Source organism: Parasteatoda tepidariorum, chromosome 4 (genome assembly GCF_043381705.1).
Source record: "Parasteatoda tepidariorum isolate YZ-2023 chromosome 4, CAS_Ptep_4.0, whole genome shotgun sequence".
Classification (NCBI taxonomy): domain Eukaryota; kingdom Metazoa; phylum Arthropoda; class Arachnida; order Araneae; family Theridiidae; genus Parasteatoda; species Parasteatoda tepidariorum.
In genome coordinates this window covers 23,705,098-23,723,588 of record NC_092207.1, presented here as the reverse complement: position 1 = coordinate 23,723,588, position 18,491 = coordinate 23,705,098, and the positions used below count along the sequence as shown (strand labels likewise).

Genomic DNA, 18,491 nt, shown 5'->3' with positions numbered 1-18,491 from the left:
ACTTTTATTATTTTTATGCTAATGAGAACCAAAACAATATGGAAATGAATGAGGGTAAACTGAATCCTACCACGTGATTTCCCGGCCAATAAAAATGTAGTGTTAAAAACGTTTAACGCAATCTTGTTGGAAGTCGCATAAGAAGTATAACTTCAATAACCTTAAGATGTAATAACTTCAAGCATAATAGATTGTCGCAAAATGGGTAATATATGCCATGCACGTTTTCTTGTTTCCTTGGGTTAAATTCCAATGAACGATAGATAAAACAAAGAATTCGTGAGTTTTTTTCCAGTCTCAAGAATAGTATGGCATCGTAAAATAGCTGTCATTTCTTTAATTGATGGTCTATATAGATTTGAAACCCAAGTCATTTCCCAGGGGGGCAATGGACAAAATTTGAGGTAGAGGAATTAAAGAATTATTGCAGTGATTAAACTGTAATAATTTTGTCGTGGTACAAACCTCTAACATTCTACAGTAAATATGTAGTTGTTTTGACTATATCTGTTTCTTTTTTATATTTGATTTACTGCAAATGTTTATAGCTGAAAGTGTTTGTGTTATCATGTTCTATACCATTTATTGTTTGCTCCTCCATCAGAAAGATATCTTTAATAATAAAATTAATATACAAATTATCTATTTTCCTTTTTTAAATTTTTGAAAAAAGTAAACTGTTTTTAAATTTGAAAAAAGTCTAATTTCAATTTTTTGATAATATTTTGTGACTTAAAGTTCTGATCTGGGAATTGGATTCCCATTCTGTAGGTTCCGGTAGGAACTGTTCTGCTATACATTTACCATGAAATGGTAAATAACTTTACAGATCATTGGTGAAAACTGTACAATTCATTAATAAATCGGATTAGAGGTAGAAGTTTTTCTTGATAAAAAAGATATTTTATAATAAATGATCAATTTGAAATGGGGCCATAAAGGTCATAAGTTAGTTGTTGAAATCACTGACTAAAAAACCCGCGACCCATAAGCTGCATTCAGAAGTTGTTGAAGAAGCACAATAATAATCTAAATACCATAACAATAATGGCGTTAAGTCCAACAAAAAATATTGAAAATTAAGAGATAATAAAAATCCTTGGGATTTATAACATTAAAAACAATGAAGCCCATCTACATTTTGAATAAGAAAACAAGAAAGTGAAAAGAATTTAAAAGTTATGTAGACTTTGTTTTCAAAACTCTAAGCTTAATTCAATCCAATTCTTATTCTCAAAAGAGCCTTTAAGTCACCGCATGTATAAAATATTATCTAGAATACCACTAATTCATGTATTATTAAGTATGTACACTTCTAAATCATGTATATAATCATGTATTATATTTAACTTGATATCTTAATCCATTTTCTTTCACCACTCCTAACAATTTATAACCAACGTAACTATACATTTTTTATTGTTTATCACTCCGGAAATTGTAACTAGAAAGTAATTAATTTAACTTATGATACCTTTTAATACCTTCAGGGAGATATCTTTTTTTAATAGGCTTAATATCTTTTAGTAAGACTTGTTACAGAATCTGTATAGGTGCATTTTTTTTAAAGAAAAAAAGAAAAAATCTGGTATTAGTAGTTTAATAATGTATTTAGAAGATATAATTTTAATGAAAAATTTGTATAGTAAAATATAAATGAAGATACACTTGTAAATCTGTTTATTATCATTATTTAGACAATATTGAAATATTTATGGCAGCTCCTACAATTATATTTCGTTGTCGAATGTATTTTGCTGTCTTAATCCACCATCCCATCCTTCTTCTGAAAAATAAATTAAAAATTATATTAAAAGGAAGCAATATTTTGATTGCAAAATATTAGTTTCTTTAATTTTTTAGGCAATTTAGTGTATTCATATATATATATATATATATATGGAGGGTGGTCATAATGTAATGGCTCTTCGGTNATATATATATATATATATAGGTGCAAGGATTTACCTAAATCAGACTATTTAATTTTAGACCTTACAAACAAAATTTTTGAATAAACTTAATTTGAACACAATTGTTACTAAAAATAAAAATCGTCCTATTCAAGTAAATTGAAAACCCATTTTTAGATGTATAAAAAATTTATTTGAAATTATAGATATTTAGCTGCAGATAATGTAAGTGCAATGAATGTGATGAATTTATAGCCACTACTTTTGTTGATACCTTCTATAATCATGATATTACCAGTTCTTTAGATATTATTAAAAATTATAAAATTTTAAAAAATTACGTCTTTACGCTCTAAATTTAGAACGCCTTTTCCAATTTTGAAAAAAAAGGTTATTTCTCTTCTTCTTAAAATTCTTAATGAGGGTATTTTAAAATTGTCTTACACACATAATTTTCCAATTGAAGTTTTTTTATTAATGGAGAGAAAGCATCATTAAAAATTTTAAGATTAATATGAAAATGAATACTTTAATTGTTTCATAAAAATTTAAACTTTAACTCTGAATTAAAACAAGAAATTAAAAAAAAAATCAAAATAATTTCTGTATTACTTCTGTTGATAAAGCTAGTAATAATTTTGCTATTATTTAAAAATTATTTTACAGACAACTTCTTTCGCATGAACTCAATAGCAGTATCACATACAAATAACTCATCACCAGCAATGATATTATTATTAATAAAATTAATGCTATCGATAAAAAGACTTAAAATTATCGACTTAATTAAGACTCAATTCATATTTATTGCTAGTGGCTTAAATAGTAACAAAAAAAATCGGCATTTGCTTTGAAATTATTCTAGAATAAGTTTAAAATAAAATTTGCAAGAAAACTAAAAATAATTATCACCTAGATTGCAATATCAAAAATAGTATACGGGATTTAAAAACACTAAACATCTTTAAATAATATTGATTCTCTAAGCTGTTTTAATTTCGAAATCTTACATACTTCCCTGCCAGCTAATAAAATTCTTGATGGCCTTAATTCTTAGCCTGCTTAATCCTAATGATATTATTGATGAAGAGGACTGGAAATTTCTCGTTCATATTAGCGTAAGCAACAATTGCATTCTATTTAATAACTGTCTTTTTCGACAAATTAATGCTATCCCCATGAGAATTAATTTTACTACTAATGTTTGCAATATTTTTCTTTTTCTTCAAGAGTAGAGATTCGTTAAAATCATTTGTTAGACTTCCTACAAATTCATCCCTTCTCAAATTTAATGATGATCTTTTGGTTATTAATTTTGATGATTTTTATATTTTAGCTAAGCAAATTTATTCAGGTGAATTAATTCTTAACGAAACTAATATTTAAAATTTTTCAAAAAATTTTCCAGATTTAACTCCTAAAATTAATGAAGATGGAAAAATTACACGTAAAACTTTCTGATGAAAGACATGATTTTAACTTTCCAATTAAATAGAGCGTATATTTTAATTCAAACTTAGCCAATAAAGTTTCTTCCAATATTATTACCAATCAGATTCTTAGGTTTTGTAGGATCCAATTTAGGAATTCCATTTATAAAGAGTTTCTAGGAGATTGATAAATTTAAAGCAGGTTTAATAAATAAAAATTTCTTTTTATTCATTCCTTCAATTTCAGTTTTTAGAAAAAAAATAAACCATTTCAAATTTTATTATTTATTTCTTTTCTGTTTTTAGAATTAGCTCTGATTTTATTTTTAAGGTAGGAACTATTTATGATCAGCTATTCCTAAGGCCTGGGTAGTTTGGTCTAAGTCCGGATAGCCTGGATAGAAAAATTAATTTCTTTGGCATGCTTCTAAATAAACTGTGGCCTTTATTAAATAATTTTAGTATTTTAATATCAATTGTACAGTGTAATAAACCTTTTTTTGGTAAGTGTGGAATAAGCTCTGGTTAATGACCCCCCGATGAATAACCCCCAAAATAACCCCCGAAATAATGTAGGATAAAGTCTATCTATAAACGGCTTTCTATCCATGTATGTAGACTCTGACTTATAAGCAGACAATCTATTAAAGAAGGAAAACCAACAGGCTGATTTTCCTTCTTATGTTACGTCCGTAAGTTAAGCTCTACAAATGTTTCCTATTTGAATGCTTTATTAACGATTTTAAATATGTTTTTCATAGTTTTAATTAACTTCTTTTCCTATTATAGATTTTCTTGATTAAATTTTCCAATTATTATTTTTATTATTGGCAGCAGTGGAATATTAACAACGCAATACTGTTGGTCATAAAAATTGATTTCAAGATGAAAATTACCTCACCAACCAAACAAAAAAAAACATTTTAGTTTCATATTACCTAAACAGATGAGGCGTTTCCTTTTCCAAACACCATCTCTCACACATTCCACTTTATTTTCACGACTTCGTGTGAAGCCTGCGTTGCAAACTAATACGGCTCTCTTGCGAGTCAACTCAATCCGACCATCCAGTATGTGTAAATGAGGATCAACACAGGTTGGTGCTATCAATAAGAAAAGTCATTAAACATCTTTTTCACGTAAATAGTTGTTCCTCACTGAAAATTTTAAGATTGTTATTCGTGAAAAATTGCATTTTTTTTTTTTGCTTCATTTCTTATTGATACTGTACAGCACTTAAACAAAAAAAAAAGGATTAGTATGATATAAAAAAGTTCATACGATTTTTAAGAATTAATAAGTAATAAAACTGCAAAAATAATAAATTATTATTGTTAAAACGTCTATGTTTGAGTGTGAGACAACATAGATTACTGAAGTAATTATAAGTGTAATGTGTGTTGTTGTGGTGTGGAAGTCTGGAAAGAGGGATACCGACGCAGGTTTTAAATATGGTGATATGATCTTTCAGATCTCGGGGTTTCATTCATTACAAAACGCCTTTAACATAAAATATATTTAATAACAAGAAGGATGATGATGATGTTACAGTGTTATGGAGGAAAACTGATTAGAACTAATGTTTTTTACATTGCTGCGCAGAGCGCCATCTATTGAGTATTAGAAATTATAATTAGTATGGAGAAATAATATTAACAGCAGGTGCTAAACACGTCATTTAACCAGGATCAAAATTACGAGGAATTCCATTGAAAAGAGAGATCCCTAAAATTCAGGCTAAGCGGTTGGTCATAGTTAGGTCATGTAATGTACTCCATTACACATTTTTGAAAAGTTATTTATAAGAAATTATTCGATTTCCTTCCTTTAAACACGTTTTTTTAGGATAATTAAGTACCAAAATAATAAAATATAATAAGCCTTTATTGCTTGAACGTCTATGTGTAAACGAAAGAGGTTGGTGCGGCAAAGAAAAATATGTGTCATTAAAATATCTCCATAGTTAAGTGTTGTTTTTCATTGCATATTTTTTAATTGTTATTTATAAAAAACTGCTAAAGCTATTATCTTTTAGTATTACGTTTCACTACAGTAAAAATACATCAAAATACAAAAATACATTAGCGATTAATAAACATTAAAATAAAAATAGCCAAGTTAGTTATTATTGTTTTTGAAAAGATTAACACAATATCACTCTACAAAAAATATCCCTTTTAATTGACTAAATCATTTTTATATATTGTATAAAATTACTTTATCGCCTAACAAGTATGTATTTTGCATTAAAAAAATTAATAATTTTTTTTTATAACTTACTAAAGTTTACTATAATTTTTCGCCCATATCTGCTGTCTCTATCTGACCTTTTTTTCAATATTCCACTTTGAGTTCGTTTTTCTTAATAACAATGAATCAATTCAAAAACGAAATCATATAAATATATATATAAAAATATTTATATAAAAAACAAAAGATTTAAATTCGTAAAATAAATTGAATTAATTTTTTTTAAATTAATGTTAAACTTTTGAATTTGTTAAATTGAATTGATTTTTTTTTAAATTAATGTTAAACTTTTGAATTTGTTAAATTGAATTAATTTTTTTTTAAATAACGTTAAAATAAAAATTCAAGAACAAATGGTGGCGAAATGTGTTTTAAAAGAAGAGAAGAAAAGCAATAAACATAGTCTTGAAAATAGCTCTAAGTGAATCGCAACAAAATTTACCATTTATGCAAAACAAAATATTTTTTTTTCTAAAACTATTTCTAAGATTTGGAATTATGAGCAAGAATTGCGAACTTCATTTACGAAAGTCACTCTAGAAAATCATACCATCAATTAGAATTAGATAAGCAAATTAGATATATTAAATCTCATCGTAAAAATATGCAACACAGAAAAAGTGAAAAACTTTCGGATTGATCGTCGTTTAAAAGTAGGCTTATAACTTACATATTTGACAAAAAATAATCTAATGAGAATAAAATACTTTTTAACCTCTTAACGATCTGTTAATTTTCAATAAAATTGTCATAAAAGTGCCTATTTTGCCAAATACACGTATTTAATTAGTGCTGACATCTAGTTTAAAATAAACCATCTGTCTATGATTACCTTAAAAATATCCTGATACTGCCATCTGGTGTGTAAAATGAGAATTAAAATGTTTTCCGGGCAAAAGAAATGAATTAGTTTTATTCTTATTGCCACGTTACTACTGAACACTCCAGCCCTGAAATTTCACGGAAGCGAGAAATAGAGGGCGAAACCTCACCCTGTCATTTTCACGGGAACGAGAAGGAAAGGTTAATACTGAAAAAAAAATTTCGACAAATCAATCATTACATGCAGAGTAATCCAAAATTCAACCAAAAATTCAGATTGATAAAAGGCATCAAAAGCTCACACCACGGTAAGAAGGACAAAAATCGCAATAGCACATGCACACTCTAACTCGAGATGAGACGAAAAGTATGGATCACATAGCGCAGATTGTCGTCACTTTGGTAGACATCAAAAGCACTCCTGGCGTCTTCGCGCTTGTTCAAGGATCGTTTTTACGTCGTTGTAGACCAGGAGTTTCCAACTTACTTGAGGCCGAGGCCTACAATTAAAAACACCAGGCAAATGGCTGACCGCAACTTTGTCAGAATTTTATGTAGAACTTTTTTATGTTTGAAGGAACATTAAGTATTACTGTTAGATTTTTATCAAGTTGTTCAAAACAAAAGTATTTAATTACAAATAATAAACTTTTTCTTGAATAAATATTTTCTAGGATTCAAAACCTGAGAAATAATTTTTTTTTGCACCGTTGGTATGTTAAATTTCACAGAAACGAAGAAATTAGGTTTTTTTTTTATTTAACGAAGGAAAAGTATTTTAAACCCATACAGATTTTTTACGAAAATTGCTAGCAAAAAAAATGTCAATTAATATATTTCAGTTCGCGGGCCACAAAAAAAGGCTTTGCGGCCACCAATTGGTAACCACTGTTGTAGACTATGAAAGCACATCAGCTGGTGTACTATTTTACTATTTAATAAATAAAAAAAACTGTAAATAGCAAGGTTGCTGTATCTTTTGTAGTTGTGGACCCACTGTGGTAAATTTTCATCCAATTGATACCGTTTATCCCCCCTCTGTCTGTTGAAACGCGGAATACACCCAGTATATATATGGATTTCACTTCGAATTTCGAATATTTAAGAAAACTGTATTTAATCAAGGGATCGAATTTTTTAAAATTTTGTTTTAATTATCCTCATATTTCGCTGAAGTACCATTTGGAAGATATGTACTAGATAAAATGTTTAATACATACTTACATGTAAGAACGTGGGCTGTAATTTCGCATATTTTAAGAGGATTGGAAGACAGGGACTTTATTTTCACGCCTACAGCATCTCTGTTATTTGGACCTGGGCAATTATGATAAGACCATTCTAAACGAGCTGAAATTTTAAAAAAAATTTAATTAAGAAAAACAATCTTTAGCATTTTAGAGCGTAACAATGCTTAAAACTAAGTTTATCAGAAAAATTTGTTTCTCATGCGTCCAACTAATTAAAAAATGTCTTTGAAAGATTTTTAGAATCGAGCGCCAAAGTTAACCCTTGAATTCGCTTGTCTGAATTTCAATTCACCAATGGTTCTGCCATTATAAAATGGACGCCTAAGACAGGCTTAGATTCTCAAACTCTTTCTTTTATTCATATAAATCAATAAAAAAATATTTACCATTTTTGTCCCTTCTTTGCCCACAACTTAGTTCTTGTCCATCGCTCTTAACAAGAATAACATCATAGGCAACTTCTCCTGAAATTGAAACAAAAGCAAATTGCAAGCCAATTACAGATAAAATTACCATCGAAATTTCAAGTTTCTCCCCTTAAAAATTGTCACACTATTGATAGTCAGAAAAGTTTTTTATTTTACCGCAGACATCGAACAGCCAATAGATAAACGAATTATGGCTGTATCAAGGTTCAACTTCATAGCCTTAAAATTTTGAACCCAATTTGGAAGACAAAAGAAACCCAGGATCGACCAGTAGGGCGAATTTGCCTTCGCGGAAGACTTTGATGAAATTATCCCTTATTTGCTTAGTAAAGTCACGATAGTGCTCTGTAATAATAATATCCAATAAGCGCCCTATAACAGCTGTATGAAAAATTAACACGAAGTCATGTATCAGGGGATACAGCGTTTGCCTTCCCATGAGGTGACCTGGCTTCGAATTCTAGCGCTTGCTGATTGATGCGAATTCTGCTCCCAGCTCGCGTCGACCACGACGTAAAATATTTTCAGTGGCAAACGGATCATAGGTTAGTTCCAACCTTATTCCCATCAAGTTATCAGAGAGAGGTTTTCGTGGTTTCTCCACATTGCAACTCATATGCTGGTTAGTTCCAACAAAAAGTCCTTCACGAAGGCTAGTGTGTCCCAATGCATGATTCAGGAGTTCTCTTGTCCTCTGGCTTGGGTTCAAAGTTACAAGGTTATGGAATTGAACATTGATAGTCGTAAACTCAGAATCGGATATTCAACATAGGTTATACAATAAAATAAATGATATTAAAGATAAGATGGATTTTGTAGATTTATTTAAGTCAACAAAGTATCACCTCTCGGGATGAAAGCCATGATTCGAATCAATTCTCCAGGTTCCTTAAAAGTCCCCATCCAATATTCGCCATGACCAGCAGCTGTAGATGAGCACGTAGCTCTATCGCCATCGCTTGCAAAGAGGGCATCATTTTCTTCTTTTGGTTCTGCAGTACTCGTTTGGTTTACCAAAGGCATGTCCATTGGAAAATCTAAAGATGATAAATCATGATTTCTAACAATAAATATCACACAAAGCTTTCAATGAGCTCAACGTGATCAAAAGCTTTATCAATCAAAAACTTTACGAAAACTTTATCATGTAAAGCTTTTGGATAATAATTTAAGTTCACTTAGATTAAAAGTATTTTGACATCATTACAAAAACATTGTACACAAAAAACATTACATTATATTATATTATATTATAAAACATTACATTATATTATATTATATTATATTATATTATATTATATTATATTATATTATATTANCATTCATGGAGTATATTATATTATATTACATATAGTATACTATACTATGCTATACTATATTATATTATATAATGTTATATTATATATTACGTTATATTATATATTATTTTAATGCTCATAGATATGAAAAAAATTACGTAGACTGGAAAATAATATCACTTGCATACTAAGAATCTGCTTTTTTTTCTCTATAAAATGGTATACTTTTATCAATAAACGTAATTTCGTATTTAATAATAAAATACTTCTGAATTTATAAAGATAAAAAAAACAATACCAATGGTAGTTTTTTTTTTTGTTTCTACCACATGTAAAATATGATGAATGAGTTCAAATATATGTTAGTAAAAAGGCATTTTTTGTGTACTTGCTTTTCAAATTCAGTAAGTTAAGGTTTAAACACTAGTTTTTTTTAAACCATTACAAATCAGTGACAAATTAAAAAAGCAGAAAGAAATACTGAGTTAAAGGAAGTATGAAATGTAATTTAATAGTTCTTTGCTATTTATCTGCAAATTTATAATTTTAATGCTAAGCAAGTCATGCTGATTTGTCGGGGGAGTTAGTATCTATAATAAAAAATTGAAAAGAAGCCCATCTAAATTTTGATTCCATTTTTTTTTCAATTTATATTAGATATTCTGTATCACATTAAATTTAGGAAATTACTAACTGGGTACGGCCAAAAATAAAAAAAAACCGGACAAACAATTTTTAATGTAAATTTATTAAAAATAAATAGATTAACAAATATAACAAATAACAATAAGAGTATATTTTCACAAAGAAATATATTTAATTTGCTGAAAATGGCAGCCTTTTGCAGCTATGCAGAGCAACAAACTATAATTGAAATTTTCAATAATGAGTGTAAGTCTACTTTTAACCTTTAATCTATCTTTTAAACCTTTAATCTATCGCATACCCGCCGAAGCAATTACTTCGGACTCTCCAAACTTTTGTGTATAGGCAAGCAAGCGATTTCGCACTGTTGTTTTCCTTGCTTAAACAACTCTAAAATAGCATATATTTTGCTTGACATTGTAAAAAGCTCCCCCCCCCTCCAAAAAAATACGTAAACTGAAAGATATATTATAAAGTATCTTTAAACTAAAGTGATAGACAAAGTGAACACACAAATAAAAAGAAATTAGTTAACTTTTACTCTATTATTTCTCCAATTTTTTTTACCGCACCCCATATCTTTACTTGCCTGCATTAAAACAAATAAACTTACATAAATTATGTCTTTTAATTATTTAAAGATTCTTAAGTTGTCTTTTAGAATAATCATAGCCAAAGTGAATAGCCACGTAAAACATTCCATACCACACACAGGAGTGTCTCCAATCCAGTCTCCGTTATCTTCGCATCTTCGATAGAAGTTACCCCCTATGTGACTGTGACTATCACAGTAGTAATGGATGATATCCCCAGTCATGTAATAATCTTGTCTGGGACCATAGCCTCCACCTGCCGGGTAATCTGGTGGATTGCACTCTGGAACTATAAAATACCGAGAAAAACAAATTTCTATTTCGTAGTTATTCAGATTCTTATATTATTTTAAGTATAATTCATTCGAAAAACTTACATCTGCTATGGGGACGGGAAAGTAATGTCGTTTCGGAGCATTATATATTCGTTGGTCTTAAAAAACCAGTTCATTTTTTTCGATTCAGCATTGAAAGGTTGTGGCCAGCGGGGGTGAAAAAATTACTGATTAAAAATAAAATCTTGATAACAAATATCAAGTGCTCCGAAACGACATTACTTTCCGGTCCCCTTAATATTAGTAGTTAAGTTTACAAAACCAATTAGCTAATTGATCAATCATAATATATTATTGTGATAGGAAAATTTAAATTCTGTTTGGTACCCAGTAAAGTACCATTAACAGGTCATTACACAGGTTGCACTGTAAAAAATTCCTGATCAAATTACGGTGAAAAAGCCGGTGCTCATGGTGCCGGTACTTTTTACAGGTACATGTTACGGAAACAAAAATTTGATCAGCCGTACTTTTTACAGCAATAATTACCGTCAACTCACTGAATCACTCTAATTAATATTACCGTAAAAGTTACAGAATAATATTTTACGGTAAAAATGGATTTAACGGTAAAATGGATTTTATGGATGACGCACCTAAAGTGCAGGTACTTTATGGCCGGAATTTGATCTGGAGTTTTTAGCAGTGCGTGTCACATTATTATAAACTGTTATTGAGTACCCAAAGTCACTTGGATAAGTGTGTTACACAGTCTACCATTTTTATCAATATAGTTTTTTGAATTCTAATCTGTATATAAAACATGTAACAGTTTCAGAAATGAAAAAAGCTGTGAAGTAGTTTAATAAAATAAAAGTAGTTTAATGAAATAAAACTGTTTTATGCACATATCGATGTTAGTTTGTTTATTGATATTGTTTTTTTTTTTTTTTTTTTTTTTTTTTTTTTTTTGAAAAGGAAGAAAAGAAGAGTAGTATGATAAATTCTTAACTTAATAAGTGATGATTTTTAATGATTTTTAAATTATTACAAATAATATAAGGAATGGAATTACATATTTTATAAATATTTAGTATCGAATGATTGAGTGGTGCCTTATGTGAAAAAAAGAATTAATGACTAATTATGAATTAATTGTTAACAAAATAAAAAGCCACATTTTCCTTGTCTTCTTACCATTATAAAGAAACGCTTATCGTTGATTTTTTTTCCACAAAAAATTGCTAAGCTCATATTTTACTGGTTTTAAATCGTATGTCATGAAGCTGTCTCGAAGCTATATCTTTTTTAAAGCTTTATTAGTTTGCTTATTGCTTTAAAAATTAGATTTCAATTATAACGAAAATCAAATAACTTGTTACACAAAAAGTATTTTGACTTGTCTTATTCTATTCAAAAGTTTCGAATATAAGGAAAAAACTTGAATTTTGACTATTTTGAAATTTAAAACTTTGGTCATTGAAGTATAAAATTGGAGAAAAAAAATTCGAATTTTGAACATTCATGGAGTAGTGAGCTACATGAATAAAATACTTCGTATGATTTTGTAATGAATGAGGAATATTAATGAAGTTTTTGGTTAAGTGACTAATTAGTTGTATACAAATGCATTGAAGGCATAAAAAATGTTTCACACATTTTCAAAAGAAAACAAAGAAAAGGACAATGACATATTACTATTGTCCCTCAGGAGAATTCCCGAAAACAAGGATTATTTTACAAATATTCCCCACGAAAGGGAAAAATTTCTGGGTGATAACAAAAGTAAAATCTTTAAACATTTTATCAATATATTTAACAAAGCATTTATAAAATTAACTGTGAATTTAATTTTTACTTTTTCTGAAATTTTTAAATACATATTTTTGAATATATTTTAACTTGTATTTTTTATTTTTAAAAAATTTCGAATAACCATTGGTTTTACTTCCAATAATCAAGCCTCCTTAAGCAGTTTCCTTAAAAGAAAAATAATGTTAAAAGCACAAAATGCTGAAAAACGTTGGAAATGAGTTTAACAGCCTAATATAATCCATGCACCAAATGTATTATCTACTTAATTGGGTACTTGCGCTTCAAGAACAAGAAGATCACCCACACATGTGGCATATGACGTCAGCCCCAACTGATCGTTTATAAGCAGAATAGCGTGTTAAAGTTGAGCTAAGTTTCTTCGCATAAGTTAGAATTTTAATTAACGTGATGTTAATTAAATACAGTGCTGTATCGCACAACGAATTTGTTGAAATATAATTCTTTCTCATCTTCATCTCTTAACTAACTTTGATTTATTATTTGTTTCTACATTTTATTGTAACCATGATATAATTTTTTTTTGTACCTGAACTGGGTTAGTGGCTGCTTTTGTGTTAAAATGAAATAGTGAAAGTATTGAAATCTTTGTGAAAAAATCTTTGTTAAAGAATATAGAATGTGTCACTTAATAGAATCGATACTTGACGGGTTTGGCTTACTCGAAATTAAATGGAAAGAACTGTTGCTAACGTAAACAAATGTCACGTTTCAACAACTAATTGGGATCTAGATACCCACACTACGTCACTTGTAAGTATTCTATTAGTGCGTTGTTTTATTGTTTTTATTAAAATTTTGTTTTTATATTGTAACAGATAATGCAGCAAAGAAACAAAATTGAAAGGAGTTAAAAAGTAAGGGTTAAAAAAAGTTTCATTTATTCCATCCGTGTTTTGCAATGAGAAATCTCAACACTTTTAAATTTACTCTTAGAAATATAACAGTTTCCGGGATGATGCAGTGATTAATTTTGTTTATGAATTTCCAATTTAATATTTCCTTGAGATAAACACCTTGATGCAAGGTATTTTAGAACCAGTACAATGTTAAAAATTCTTGATCTAATTGCGATATTAAGTACTGGCACTTAGGGTGCATCATCCGTAAAATCCATTTTTAATGTCAAGTACTATACCGTAATTTTCACAGTAGGGATTCTGTGATTTTACTGTTATTTATTACTGTAAAACTTACGGTATATCAGATTTTTTGTTCCGTAACATATGTTCCGGTAAAAATGAGTTTCACGGTAAAAAGTACCGCCACCCTGAGTACCAGAACTTTTAACCGTAGTTTGATTCGAAATTTTTTACAGTGCATGCTCTATTGCTAAATATCTTAGATTAAAATTAAAAGTATTTTAAAATTATATTGTTTTAAAAAGATTGTGGAAATACAAGAAATTTGACTGGTTAGATTATTTTAATTTAGCACAAAATTTTTATCTGTTACTCAAGCTATAATTTAGTTATAAAATATTTTAAAATTGTTTCCTAAAAACTGCATTGATTTTTTTTTCATATTTACTTTCCTTGAATTTTAAAAAACAAGTTACATTTTATTCAATTTAATAACATTTTATTGTTATAATTTACCACAAACAGACAAGAAATATTTCCGTTACCTGGCACCACATGGTCCGTAATGGTAGCTGCAAAAACTACTAATATTAAATTCGCATAAAGAATATACGTAAAACTGAATACATAGTCAAATTGACAATGCATACCACATCCTAGTGCCTAAACGGTTGTTGCTTAAAATAAGTATAATAAGGCAAAATAAGTTGCAGTCACTTTATTTGTGAAACAGGTAGGGAGAAAAATACAGCTAATATTTTCCTTACATTTAATATCATAATTTTATTTCATCTCAAATTATTTTTGAACTAGTTTCAATATTTTTCCAGTGCTATACATTTATGTCATAAAAAAAAACAATTAATAAGCTAACGTCTTGTTTTTTCAGTTCAAAATTTGAAGAAAAACACCATTTAATTAGGAAACAAAATATATGTTCGTGTCGTAATTGTCTTTTAGATCATTTTTACTGAGGAGTCTATTTTCTATTAACTTAAAAATTGCTGAGTAAACGTACTCCGAAACGGATGTTTAGATAAAGTAAAAGATGGCCTGAATTTCCCTTGAAAGTAATTTGTTTTCTTTAATCAACGAAGAATTGCTTGCCATCTAAGACAAAGTTCGTTATTGTAAAGGATGCGGGCTTTATTGCTCTTTGTATTATACGAATTCCACTAGAGAATGTTTTATAACAGGTATTTCTACTAAAACGTACTTCATACTTATTTAAAATATGCTAATTAATTATTTCAAAGTGACAAAAAATAACTTAGTGATTTTTATTTTTATTCAAAAATTATCTTCGGTGTAAAAATTTGTTTTGAGAAAATGCTTTTTAAAACTTACTTTATTTTTATTGCCAAACAAAATTCTGCGCATCATTTAGTTCACTGAATTAGCGGATACATCAATAGTTCATTTAATTAACGCTGATCGACTTACGCTTTTCACCTTAATAAACGCTAATAAAATTAAGCGTATCGGAAAAAACATAATAATAAAGATAAACACAATGCCGACCAGACTGCGTAGGGGTCAGAATTCCGGACAAGGAATGGATGTTCTTTTATTCTCTGTACTAACTGTCCTTACTAGTAGCAACAACGTTTATCCACCTAATAGGGTACCCCTGAAAGAGTGGTCAACAAATCTGCTCTTCAGGTGCCTGTATTAACGAACTGTCATTCCCCAGTTGGGCAATGGAAAAAATTTATGCACAATAAACTCTACACCTTTTAATTTATACAATATTAATATTAATGAAATAGTGATATTTTTTTCTCCTTTTTTTACAATTGCTTAAAGATTTTTATCCAAGAGTCTATAATACAGGAGATCCAACTGAAACCCAAATCACGTCATAACGAGGTTTTACTAGACATTTAGACGACTCTTGCGTACGTCTCACCTCTATGCGGACGATGGAGTATGGAGCGGCCTATTGAATGAATAAAATGATTTGTTTATTAAGTAGCTTTTTTTTTAGTCCCGCAGTGGACTGATCGTTAAGACACGGTTCCCAGCAGATCACCGAAGTCAAGCATCACTGGCTACGGTCAGTGTGCTGGGGGGGTGACTACTTGGATCAGTCTGCGTAGGGACCTAGGGTGTGCGGTATTGGTCCTCGTTAAACTGTGCTACCGTAAAGTGCTCGACTTCACGCGTAGGTCGTCGGGCTACCGAAGCGGGGGTGCCATCCCCTCCGCAGAGGATCAAAATTGTGATTGCATGTCTTCAGATCATCCTCCGGGATGTTTCCCACACCGTCGCCAATAGCCCATTGTGCAGCTCTAGTGCGACGTAAATTAACAACAACAACATTAAGTAGCTTTTGATACGAAATAGAAAGTTATAAGAATGAAAAATAAAATCGTTTCGTTCAAAAGAAAAGTAAAGAAATTTCGTCAAAAATAAAAGAGAAGTTTCATCAAAAAAAAGAAGTAAATGTTTGACATTTTATAGTTTACAAGCAATAAACTTTCGCATTAATGAAAAACCTTTTCTGATCTACTGCAATTTTTTTGTGGTCCTAAAAAGAATTAGGTACTTGCAATTCTAGAGAAGAAGACCGCAGAAATCAGTTGGTTATGTATAAATAAGATGGCGTGTTAACGTTACAGCTATTAGTTTTGATTTGTAATTACATTGAATCCATTTTTGGATCAGAATTAATTGGGTACTCGAACGTGACATTATACGTGGATAGTGAACCTAGTTGGCTGTTTAATCGTGAGATAAGCAAATACTATGATTCAGCAAACAATCAGATTCGACATCTACGTGAGATCAGGCCCCCACCGCAATCAGGTGCCCAATTAGTGCGATACTCGAAATAACATACAAAGAAAATATTCGTCTGCTCCCTTTTTACCGCCCATTTTTAAGGGGGAAAACAATGTTTACAATGTAAAGCAGCAATTGCTTTGAGAAAAAAAATTATAATTTATTTTTTTCACTTATTGCCCGCACAAAAGTAAATCATTATTTCTTACAATTTTACCGAAGAGTTTCATTTAATATATTAAAGCAAGGCCGGGATAGCCTGGTTGGATGGGCACTGGGACCAGAGGTCATGGGTTCGATCTCATGGTTTCGACCCCCTCCGGTCATGGATTCGATCCCCGATGGCCGAAGACTATCCGTCTAGTAAATAGTGACTGGTACACGTTAAATTTGTCGGGTCATAAAGGACTCCATGTTCACAAAACAAAACTTACCTCTGGGGGTACTGATCCAGGAGTTCCTTTGTCTTCTGGATTGGGTCAAAATTACAAGACTACGGAGTTGCACATTGGTGGCTGTAAACTAAAAATTGGGTCGGCTATTCAACGCCAGATATAAAATATAAATTAAAATTACATTAATGTATTAAAGGAAGACGATATTTATCTTTATACTTAAATTATCAAGATATTATCAAGAAATTATCAAGACCTAAAAAATTACTTAGTTGGCCACTTTCCCCATTTTACCCGGAAGATTTTTGGTGCTAAGGAAATTTATGATGGCAGTTAGGAAATTAAGTATGATTTGTGCAGTATAAAATCAACAGATAGGAGATTTTTTTAAGTTTAATTTAAGGGTCTTCAATGTTTTGCGATCCGAGGGCTACAAAATAATTCAAGAAATCACGAGGACCACACTTGTATAAGAGAGAAAGTAAAAAAAATTCAATAGCAGGAATTGAATAGCAGTTCATCTATGGTATTAAATATTTTCTGCCTTGGAATTTTCCTCTCGTAATAGAAATAAACTAACAACTGCTTCAACTATTCATTTATAAATTGTTCACTGTTTGAAGAATAAAGTGTTCGCAAATTTTCTTGATGGATGATACAAAAAGCCATTATTATAAGCTAATTTGTATCACTCTATTTGAAAGGTTTACATATATTTATTGAGTAATTGTTTCTAAGAAAGAAAGAAAAGAAATTTCGTCTTAAAAGAATTATTTTGAAATTTTTTATATGCATTGCTTTTATATTTTATCGGATATTTCTATATAAGTTCAATAAGCTTTATTCCTAATCTTCAGCTTTTTTAATTTCGCATTATTGAAAGCTTTTTTAATCTTTTAACAACAATGCCATCTCATTTGAAAGAGCATTTATAAATTCTCAAGAGGCAGTTACATTGTAATTTTTGTTTGAAAATTATATATTACTTAATCTATTACTGCTAAAAATTAGATGTTGGCTTTCAAATTTATTTAAATTTACATATAAGAACCCGAAAAATGAAATAAAAGAATTTCTCTTTTCAAATCTCTTTCTCTAACATTCCTTTTTATATTAAATAGCTTTTTGAAGCTAATTCACGCATTCTTTTAGAACAATTTTTCTTTGTAAACATTTAACATCTTCTGATAGATTTCGGTCTCGTCTTACAATCCTTGATATTTACCACAGAATAGTATTAGCGTGGGAGGGAAAAGAGAATCGAAAAGAAAGTATAATTCGTTAAACAAAATGAAATTAATGAGACAAGATACAAGAATTCGGAAACAACCATAAAAAGGAAACAAGAGGTAAACGATAAATAAGTTTTTAAATCTAAACTCTTTTGTAGATCCGGAAAAAAACAGTACTTAAGTACGAGTAGTTAAGGTTTCAATTTATTGTTTCTTTTTTTAAGATTTCTGTATTGCCTTCTTCTCTGTGATATATATATA

At 29.5% G+C, this 18,491-nt stretch overlaps 1 protein-coding gene across 1 annotated transcript in view; it reads right to left on the bottom strand.

Moving 5' to 3' along the window:
- Window positions 1-1,663: 1,663 nt before the first annotated feature.
- Window positions 1,664-18,491, bottom strand: part of LOC107454019 (uncharacterized) — a 20,736-nt gene continuing 3,908 nt past the window's right edge. The window contains exons 2-7 of the mRNA XM_016071067.3: window positions 10,742-10,918; window positions 8,939-9,130; window positions 8,052-8,129; window positions 7,640-7,765; window positions 4,282-4,446; window positions 1,664-1,786 (exon numbers count right to left, since the gene is read on the bottom strand). Of these exons, the coding sequence (XP_015926553.1) occupies window positions 1,731-1,786; window positions 4,282-4,446; window positions 7,640-7,765; window positions 8,052-8,129; window positions 8,939-9,130; window positions 10,742-10,918 (794 nt within the window). The 3' untranslated portion in view covers window positions 1,664-1,730. The remainder of the gene's footprint in view (window positions 1,787-4,281; window positions 4,447-7,639; window positions 7,766-8,051; window positions 8,130-8,938; window positions 9,131-10,741; window positions 10,919-18,491) is intronic.